General features: G+C 50.8%; 1 protein-coding gene across 2 annotated transcripts in view; it reads right to left on the bottom strand.

The window, feature by feature from the left end:
• PRDM11 (PR/SET domain 11) overlaps positions 1–10,255 on the bottom strand; it is a gene marked incomplete at both ends in the record, with an annotated part of 48,503 nt that extends 38,248 nt beyond the window's left edge. For both annotated transcript variants that reach the window (XM_079708403.1, XM_079708404.1), the window contains 3 exons: positions 8,833–9,095; positions 9,679–9,782; positions 10,137–10,255. In XM_079708403.1, the coding sequence (XP_079564529.1) occupies positions 8,833–9,095; positions 9,679–9,782; positions 10,137–10,255 (486 nt within the window). The remainder of the gene's footprint in view (positions 1–8,832; positions 9,096–9,678; positions 9,783–10,136) is intronic.
• Positions 10,256–10,581: the final 326 nt, after the last annotated feature.

Consider the following 10,581-nt stretch of genomic DNA (forward strand, 5'->3'; position numbering starts at 1 on the left):
CAGTGGTTAAGACTCTGAGCTTCCACTGCAGGAGGCATGGGTTTGATCTCTGGTCAGGGAACTAAAGATCCTTCATGCCACGTGGCATGGCAAAAAAAAAAAAAAAAAAAGAACTTCTTTGCACAGAAAGTAAGGAAGTACTAAAAGAAGGACAAGAAGCCAGTCTGAACGGGCTCCTGTTGGCCAAATCTAGGGCAATTTAAAGCTCAAAATGAATAATGACGGGAATGGACTAGAACACACTGAAGAAAAAAAAGAATCGTTGAGTCCATACTGATACTAAAAATAACTTTAAGGAATGGGGTGGGGGAGAAAGTTGAGCACTTTTTTTTCTAACAGAAGAATGTGAAGTCATAAGTGTAGAAGGAATGGTTAAAAATCATTTTGAACCATGAAAAATAATTGACAGGCAAGAATCATCAATAGTTGCTAAAGCACTGGGTTAAAGAGAAGACAAACGGACATCGTGTGTTCCTGCTATCTGCAGTGCAGAAAGACAAAACATCATCTGTGCCAAAAAAATCTATAATCTGAATCTATCATGAGGAAACAATCAGACAAATCTAACTGTGGAACGTTCTGCAAACAACTGTCCTGAACTCTTCCAAAGCAGCGATATCGTGAAAGAGAAAACACGATGCAGGGAAACTGTTCTAGAATAAAGGAGACTAATGAGACATGACTAGTAAATGCAATGTGTGATGCTTGAGTGGGTCCTGAATGGAGGGGAAACTACCAAGGCCGTTACGCAAGGCAATTGGGAAAATCTGAATATGGATTGTAGTTGAGACAGTACTGTATCCATGGTTAAACTTCCTGAATATAATAATTATATTGTGATTATATAGGACAGGGGTCAGCAAACTACTGCCGGCAGGTCAAACCCAGCTCCTCATCTATTTTTATACAGCCTGTGAGCTAAGTGTGGTTTTGCTTGTTGTTTTTTTAATAATTGAAAAAAGTTTTTTCGTATAATTTCATTTGTTTGATTTTCAAAACTTGTGAAACTCAAATTTCATTTGAACTTATATGAAATTCACATGTCAGTGCTTACAAATAAAGTTTTATTGGAACCCAGCAACGCTCATTCATTCATGCGCTGTCTACGGCTGCTTTCATGGTACAAAGGCAGAGCTGGGTAGTGGTGACAGACACTGCATGGCCCATGACGCCTGATGTCTGGAACTACGTCTCAAACAGTTCAGAAAAACCAAACGAAAAAGAATGTGTGCGTGTGCGTGCGCGCGCGTGCGTGCACATGCCTGTAGGTAGATATATGGAGAGAGACTGAAGCACTTGTTATAAAATGTTAGCAGCGGGCGAATCTAGATGCAGGGTGTGTGGCTATTGATCATACTATTCTTATACTTCTGTAGAGTTTGAAATTTTCAGAATAAAGAGTTAATAGAAATTAACAAATAAGCATGAAACGCACTTGCTCAGACTCTCTCACACACACACAGAAGCCCAACCTGTTTCAAATGGGCCTTTTCTTTCCTTCCTGGACCAGCCCGTTGTTCTTCCCTTCTCCGAGCCCCACCCCACCCCTTGCTCCCGCTGACATCTTGCACTGTTGCAGCTGTCTGCTCATACTTCATCTATCCCAGCTACTTGGGATTTCTCAGACTCTGTTCTGGAGGGCGTCATGAGCTTTTGCACATCCAATTTCAAGTTTTAAAATAAATCTCCCATTTTTACGATGGAAGCTGAAATGGAAAACGCTGAAACCCCATTTCACGTCTGCTTCTCCCCAGAACAGTAGGAGTCTGGCAGGCAGAGAGGCTGGCTGACTACAGGGGAGCAATCCCACCAGTGTCCTCTTTATAAGGAGGCCTGGGAAATCTCCCATCCAGCCTCTACCCAGAAAAGGAGACCTCCTCGGGAGCTACCTGGGACTTCTCGAGTTATGGCCAGAAAGCACCGGTAGCTAAGCAGGCCTGCCTTTCCCCAGTGGCTGCCGGATTTGGACCTTCTATAGCTAAAAGTGCACACACAGGTCATTATGGTATGCATTTTTAGCCCCATTCCTGGCTCCACTTAGGGTCTCCACCCTTGTTTTTCTTTCTTCTCTCTCTCTCAGCTTTAATATGCTATCATGTTATATTTGATATATGCTGCTACGCTGCCCTAAATCCCTTCTGGAACCAGACTGGGTCTCAGTGAAAAACTGAAACAGAAACCCTGTGCTGGCCTCCTCTTTCTCTGCCTCTTTACCAAACCATATGGCTGCCTGGCGCTCCCCAAGCATCTCATGCCTGCAGCATCGTCTCTGGCCTGCAGTGCCTGAGGGCAGCCTGGCAACCTTGGCAATGACTTATGGAGTGTATGATTTCCAGTGAGATGAGTAAGCAGAGGAAGGGGAATTTCTTTTCCAAACAGTCAGAAGTGAGAGCAAAACTCCTTCCAAGGAGGCCAGGCCATGAAGGAGAGATGCAAAGTGGAAATGGCCATTTGGTTCTTCTAAACCCGGGCCCTGTCCCTGCAGCACACTGCACGCAGTGGGACGAGCTTTCCTCCAGGTTGAGGGGAGATGGAGAGGGACCTTGTACTGGGCAGGAAGAATGAGTGGAACAGAGTCAACCAAGGCCAGGAGGTAGGCATAGGCCTGACAAGTAAGGGAGGTGGAGAGGACCAGGAGGGCGAATGAGAAGGTGGGTTCTGGAGGCACACTGCCCAGGTTTGAACCCCAGCTCAGCTACTCACTAGCCGTTTAGCTTTGTGCAGAATGACTCATCCTCTCCAGGCCTCAGTTTCCTCCGCTGTGCAATGGATAGAACAATACCTGCTTCACAGGGGCATCGCTAGGATCAAATGAGATCATCCTGTGAAGTGCCGAGTACAGACCCAGACACGTAGTAGGCACTCAATAAGCATTAACGGCTATGCTTATCCTTATAGCACCACCATCGTTTCTGCTGGAGAAGACTCTACATACTGAGTTATGGAAGGAAATGTGTTGTGTTGGAAAGAGGCCAGAGCTTTGGAAGGCAGGCAGAAGGTCAAGAACAGACAAGTATAGCTTTGGGACAGGATTTGACAGATGAATGCAGTTTATTTAGGATGTGGAGTTTCCGGATCCTGGTCCAAAGTCAGGGCCGTGGTTCAGCCCACCTTTCCTCCCCTCGCACCATTCAGCCAACCCATCGTCTGAGCAGGCAGAGCTGTTCCTCATTCCTGCTTTGCCCTAGCTGAGGCCCCAACTGAGGACAGACACACAGACACACACACACACACACAGGCTTCAACGCCTCTCACTTCTCTGCATCACAAAGGTCAAAGCCTCCACGTGGTCCTGCGATCTCCAGCCATACTGTCCCTGCACCCAAGCCCATGCCGCAGCTCAGAGGCCCATGGAAGGAACCTCCAAGGAAGCAACATTGTTGCCTCTGGCCCTGCCCTTGAACGACAGGCCACGACCAGATGGAGCTGGTCTATGACCACGCTGCAAACTCCAGAGCTTCCTATTATCCCTTTTCTCCGGACCCAGACCCATGCCAGGCCACGAACCTGGGGAAGCTATCTGCTTTAGAGACTCCAACCTTTCCCGGCTGGGCTGTCCCACAGGGTAGACTCTGATGGGAAAGAAGGGGACCCTACTAGCCCTTTCCTGGGCATGACACTAGATTTTCTCCCCTGAGATTTTCCCGCAGGCTGAGAAGGCATCAGCCTCCTCTGCTAAACTCCTACCCATCCTTCAAAACCCATCCCCAATTTGCCCAGCCAAAACCAACTCCCGTTCTGCCTACCCCTACAGCCTACTGTAGCACCACAATCACCAGACAAACTCTGGGTCGGGAATAGGCCTCCTGTCTTCCCATCTACCTCAGTCCCCGCTCCCTGTGGCTGAACCAAAGGCTCTATAAAAACAGAGAGCAAACTTCATGTATTTGTGTTACCTCCAGAACTTCCTGCGCAGTGCCCAGTGCATGGGAGTTGCTCTGTGTCTGTGAGGATAGATTGAATTTGGACACATAACCACATTCACTGCTCCCCCTCCTTAGGCATGTCTCCCCACGATGGAACTCCTTAAAGCCCCAGGCATCACGGAGGGATGTTGTCTTTGAAGGAACCCAAGGTCTGCCAGGTACTAGCTACGGGAGTTGGGGCTGCTTGCTGGACCTCTTCAGTCCCGGGTTCCCTTATCTGAATGAGATGGGCAGCCACCTCCACCTGTGGGACTGTTTTGAGGGAGAATGTGGTATACACCTGGCATATAATAATTGCTCAATGAGTAGCCAGACTTTGAAAACAAGCCAATCACCCTTTCTGGCTCCCCCTCTTCACCTCCCACTCACATCTCAATCCACAGCAATGTGGCTTCCACCCGTGAAACTGCCCCTGCCAAGGACACCAAGACCTGTGTGCCAATGGGTTCTCGATCCTCAAGCTTCTCGCCCTCTGCAGCACTGACCCCACTGCTCAACCCTTCCCAGGGCTTCAGCTGCATATATTTATATGCTTGGTTTTCCCTCCATACCCAGGCATCTGCCCTCGGCTGCAGACCCACACACACCGACGTGCCTCGGGACAGCGCCACCTGGGCATCTCGAGGGCACCTCCATCTCTACCCATCCCAACCTGAACTCGCCTTCTCCTCAGTCTCAGGCTACCTCTCTCCACCTCTCTGCACATTTTAGCAGATGTCCCCCCAAACACATAAGCCCACTGGATTAGTGTCCTACTACTGCTATAACAAATGGCCACAAACACGGTGGCTTAAAACAACACAAATTTATTGTCTTCCTTTTCTGGAAGTAAGGAATCCTAAAATCAAGGTGTTGGCAGGGCTGAGTTTTTTTCAGGTGGCTTGAGGGAAGAATCTGTTTCCTGGCCTTTTGTAGACTCTGCATGCCTTGCCTCCTGGCTCCTTCTCCATCTTCAAGGCCCGCAGCATAGGGTCTTCCAATCTTTTCTTTCTGACTCTAACTCTCCTGCCTCCCTCTTAAAAAGATGCTTGTAACGGCAGTGGGCCCACCCCGATAAGCCAAGATAATTTCTCCATCTCAAGGTCCTTAACTTAATCACATGTGCAAAGTTCCTTTTACCATATAACACATTCATTCACAAGTTCCAGGGATCTGGACATGGCCATCTTTGGAGGCCATTGTTTGGCCTACTATAGTTACCTCCCTTCACCTGCTCCAAATCTCTAGGATATCCCTCCAGGGACAGAAAAAATGTTGGCCCACCTCCTTTCTACAGCCAGTGTCTCCATGTGAACCTTCTTAGGTAATATAAAAGCTTACCCATCACACCTTATCTCTACTGTATATTAAATCATTTCTTCAGCAGGACTCCCTCCATTGGGTTTTTTAAGGAAGTTAATGTCTCATTAACAAACTCCCTTGACCCCAGTCTTCCCTCAGCCATCACCCTTCCTGTCTCTCTCCTCCACTTCTTTCTTTTTTTTTTTTTTTTTTTGCGGTACGCGGGCCTCTCACCGTCGTGGCCTCTCCCGTTGCGGAGCACAGGCTCTGGACACGCAGGCTCAGCGGCCATGGCTCACGGGCCCAGCCGCTCCGTGGCATGTGGGATCTTCCCGGACCGGGGTACGAACCCGTATCCCCTGCATCGGCAGGCGGACTCTCAACCACTGCGCCACCAGGGAAGCCCTCCTCCACTTATTTCTAATCAAACTTCTGAGAAGTGACTATACCAGTCACCTCCATTCTAATGAGCTTCCCATCTCATTACTCTTCTGCAGGATTTCTCAGCCCTGGTACTGTTGACGACTGAGGCCAGATCATTCTTTGTTGTAGGAGGCTGCCCTATGTATTATAAAAGGTTTAGCAGCATCCCTGGCCTCTTACTTCTAGATGCCAGTAGCATATCTCCATCTTAAGTTGTGATGGCAAAAAAAAAAAAAAAATCCAGACATTTCCAACTACCCCAGAAAGGGGGCGGGGGGTATAAATTGCCCCAGGTTGACAACCACTGGCTTATAGTAACAGCTCTTGCTGAAGTCACCAATGACTTCCCTGGCACTAAATCCAGAAAATGCTTTCGAACCCTTCTCTTGCTTGGCTTCTCGGCAGAGTTGGACATTGTTGGACCTTCTGGCCTTCCCACCTCAGGCCACTCTTGCTCTGTCTCCCCTGCAGGATCGAGCTCCCCTTCTGGACCGCTCACTGTTGAAGTTCCTCAAAGCTTAGTCCTTAGGCTGCTCCACCTCTCGCTCAGCCCGTTCTCCCTGGGGGCTGCCCTCCAGCCCTCTGGCCCCACTGATCACCTATGCACAGGTGACTCATGAAGTAACATCTCCAGTCGTCCTTTCCAAGCTCTGAACCCATATATATAAAGCTGCCTAGTTGATATCACTACTTGGATATCTTGGCATCACTCAACAAGATATCCAAGGCATCCCTCCAAACTCAACAAGCCCAAAACCAAAATCAGGATCTTCCCCTCAACCCAGTCCCCTTCTGGCGTTCCCCATTTCTCACAGAAATTCACCATTCCTCACCTGTAGGGAGAGGAACGCTGCAGGAGTTGTTCATGACACTTCCCTCTCCCTTACTTGGGCCAATAGGTCTCTTCCCAAGTCAAATCTCTTTCATCTCTGAAATAGTTCACGAACCAGTTCACTTGTCTCCATGTCTCTGCCCCACCCTAGCTCAACCCTCCACCGTCACCGACTTCAAGAACGAACACAGTCCTCTGACTGGGGTGCAGACGTCCATTCTTGACCAATGGCTCTACCCCAGCAGTTCTCCAGCCTGAAGCCAAAGTCACCCTTTCAAAACATAAATGAAAGCTTTTCGCTGTTCTTAAAATGGAGAACGGAAGTCCCACTTTGGCCCACTGGGCCCTACATGACCGAGCCGCTGTCTCTGCCAGGCCCATGTTTGCTGCACTCCAGGCACACTGACCTCCCAGTTGCTCAAACGTACCATGCTCTCTTCTGCCACAGGACCTTTGCTCATGGTATTCCATCCATCTTCATGCCCCTCACCAATCATCACCTGGTGGGAATTCTCTTCCTTCAATCACAGCTCAACTATTAGGAAGCCTTCCCCGACTTCTGGCCCCATCAAATCCCTTGGTTGATCACTTTTCTCCTAGCCCCACTGTCTCTCTATTACCTTTCAGAGCCATAATGTTACATTTATTTTTTTTTTATTATCATTTTTTTTTTTGCGTTACGCGGGCCTCTCACTGTTGTGGCCTCTCCCGTTGCGGAGCACAGGCTCCGGACGCGCAGGCTCAGCGGCCATGGCTCACGGGCCCAGCCGCTCCACGGGATGTGGGATCTTCCCGGACCGGGGCATGAACCCGTGTCCCCTGCATCAGCAGGCGGACTCTCAACCACTGTGCCACCAGGGAAGCCCCAATGTTACATTTATTGATGCTTATCTTATTCTTTAATTTCTTCCATCTTCCCCACAGTAAATTCTACGAGGGCAGGACTGATGTCTGATCTGGTCCACCATTGCGTCCCCAGAGCCAGCCCAGTGCTTGGCACAAAGCAGACCTTCAAGAGGTGTTTATTTAACGATAAATGACTCATCTTCCTACCCCCAGCCTGCCTCTCTCTACTGTTCCATGTCCCCCATCTGTGTTCAAGTTTGGTGCCTGAAAGTCATCACTGATAATCCTTCCTTTTCGAATCTGAAAATCCCTCTTCCTCACCTTCACATCCTGTCTATCAACGAAGCTTGGGGATTCTCCCCACTAAATCTCTCTCAAACGTGCTCACCTCTAGCACTTGAGTTTAAGCCACCATCTTTCCAGATGTGAATTCCCACCCCAGCCTTTTACCTAGAATCCCAATTCTCCATTCTGCAACCTACCATGTCACACCTCTGCTTGAAACGTTCCGATGGCTTCCCCTGACCCACAGGATGAAGGATGCACTTGTCATGGCCTATGAAACACAGCATGATCTGGCTCCCACCTCCCTCTCCTGCCAAGTCTCGCCGCTCTGCCTCTCAGGCTCACTGCTGCTGCCCCACCAGACTTCTTAGGTTCCTCTCTCTCAGCTGTTCTGCCTACACGGAGCATTTTTCCATCCCTCTTCTACTAACTGCTACTCATTCTTCAAGTCTCAGACCAGAGGAGATCTTGCCCAAACCCAAGTAGGCCCAGAACAACAATAATAGCTGACAGCCACTGTGTGCTTACTAAAGGCAAGCAGGATTCTAAGAACTTTGCAGCATTAACTCATTTCATCTTCACCATCAGCTATGATTACTGGCACAGAGAGGTTCAATGACTCATCCAAGGTCACATTAGATAGTAATTCGCAAACCTGGCTGACATGATGAACTCAGCCTCCAGGCCCCAAATCCCAGAGCTCTGTGAACGCTGCCATCTCCCTGTGTACCCAGAGCGTCCCGTATTCCCCCTTCAGTAGCAATTGTCACATGTGCATGTATTTGTTCACTGCCTGTGCTCCCCACCAGACTGTCCACTCTCAGAGGGCAGGGACCGTGCACGTCTTGTTGGAAGCTTTACCTCTAGCATTGGATATTACTGCTTTTTTAGCTGAACGTCATGCTATGCATCCCCACAGTCCCAGCTCCAGGTCACCCACTCCAGAGGAGGGCTTGGGTAAACCCTTCATAAATGTCATAGAATGGCCCGCCAGACACACGCATGAGGATTCATGGAGAAACTGCCCCACCACTGATTCTGTTGACTACTGCCAGATGGGGCTCCTCCGCATGGCCCTCGGCCACCAAGGGTCACAGGGGCAAGGGGACAGCAAGATCCATCATCCACGTGTCCAGGAGTGATGGCAGAAAAGCTCTGGGCCAGCGTATGGCTCCCCCTGCTGGTTTCCTTCCATGTTCGTGGCACCCTTTTCCGAGGCACAGCCCGGGAGACACTCACCAGCCACGAGAAGAAGCCAGCTGATTTGTCCTGGGTGGAGATCTGCCCCTCATAGGGGCCGAAGATGTGGCCCTTGGGGATGACCTCATTTATGCAACGCACGTCATTCTCCCCACTGGCTTCCTTGACCACCTCCATGCCCTGGGGGATGGTGAGGGCCGCCCGGTCTGGGATGCCCACAGGCACCGGCGTGTCGGACACAAACACCGGGGGACCGTGGTTCGGGCACTCATCCACAAAGTACTCCTGGCAGGACTCGCAGACTGGAGGGATGGAAAGAGGAAAGAGAGCCTCAGTTGGGAGGTAGGACCCCCATGGAGGTGGCTAAGGGGCTGATGGGAGGCCCACCCTGAGGACAGTGTAAGCCAGTGGAAAGTACACAGCATGGGACTCGGGAGTCCCAGCCCTGGCTCCACCCCAGCCAGTCAGAGGCCCCTGAGTCTTCAGTAGTGATAACTCACTCCCCTCCCTGGGGACTCAAAGGACACACCCACCAACGCCAAGGAAGCCAGTTTGAAAAAATAGAAGAAAGATCATGACTGGAGTCAAATAGGTCTGGGTTTGAATTGCAGCTGTGCATCTGTGAGCTGTGGGACCTGACGCAGGTGGTATTTAACCCTCACCAAGTCTCAGTGTCCTCCCCTGGAAAATGGGACCAAATAATGGACACCTCAGTGGCTAATGGTGAGGATTAACTGGGGCCTGGACCTGTGTCTGGTACATAATAGGTGAGTGTCTATCTTCAGTATTCTCACTGCAGATTCCCTAAGCAGAGATGGGATGGGGGGTGGGGGTGGGGGTGAAGGGCACGCGGAGTGGCCAAGAGTAGCCCCAAGCTCCACTTACACCAGAAGTCCACTTGCTGGAAGCTTTTGGGCATGATGAGGTCACGCTTCCCCTTCAGTTTCCTGGGCTCCACTTCCATGGCGGAGGGGTCTGGTCTCCTAGAGCTGGCCAGGACAGGGGCCAGTAGAGAAAGCACAAAGCGATCAGAGTGAGAGGCTGGTGGGCAGGGAAACCGAGGACGTGGCCGGATGTGAGTCAGGTGGAGGAACCCCAGCCCACCTGCTTGTTCAGTGCAGTGGGTAGTGGAAAGGTAGGAGTCCTGAGACCTGGGTTCAGGCTTTCTTGGGCCACTGCTTGGGTTTTTCTAGAGCCTGTGCTCACCCCTGGTCCTAGGAGTTGCCCAGAGCAGAATATGGAAGATGAGTAAAGCATGGGATGTCTTCCCAGGGTCTCCCATCAACCCAGCCCAGCAATGCCGCCTCCCTTCTCCCTTGCCTGTCCCCACATTGGGGCCTCACCAGGGCTGGCCATACTCCTGGTCGCGGAGCGGTGAGCAGACCTCTGTCTTCACCACCGTCACCATCTCCCCCACGGCTGCCTTGGTCTGCGCCAAGCACTCCTTCATGTTCTCAGTCATTCTGTCCTGGGGACGCGAAGGCGGGACCACCACAGGAAGAGGATCAAAGAGACAGGGGAAGAGGGGTGAGTGGCAAAGAGGGCAAGCGGGGGTCTCCTGGAGTCTGGTTACCCTCCCTGCCATCCCCAGAGGAAGCGCTTAAGAACACAGACAACAAAAACAGCTGTAGCCCGGCCAAGAGGAAATGCCATTTCTATCCTGGGCTGGTCCTGGGGACGACTGGAGCCACCAGCCCCATGGGGTCAGGGGCCGGGAGTAGCTCAGGCCAGGAGGCAGGGCTGGGAAGCACAGCCTATACCCCAAGACCAAAGGGCAAAGGGTATGAG

This window comes from Hyperoodon ampullatus (assembly GCF_949752795.1).
Source record: "Hyperoodon ampullatus genome assembly, chromosome: 7".
Classification (NCBI taxonomy): domain Eukaryota; kingdom Metazoa; phylum Chordata; class Mammalia; order Artiodactyla; family Ziphiidae; genus Hyperoodon; species Hyperoodon ampullatus.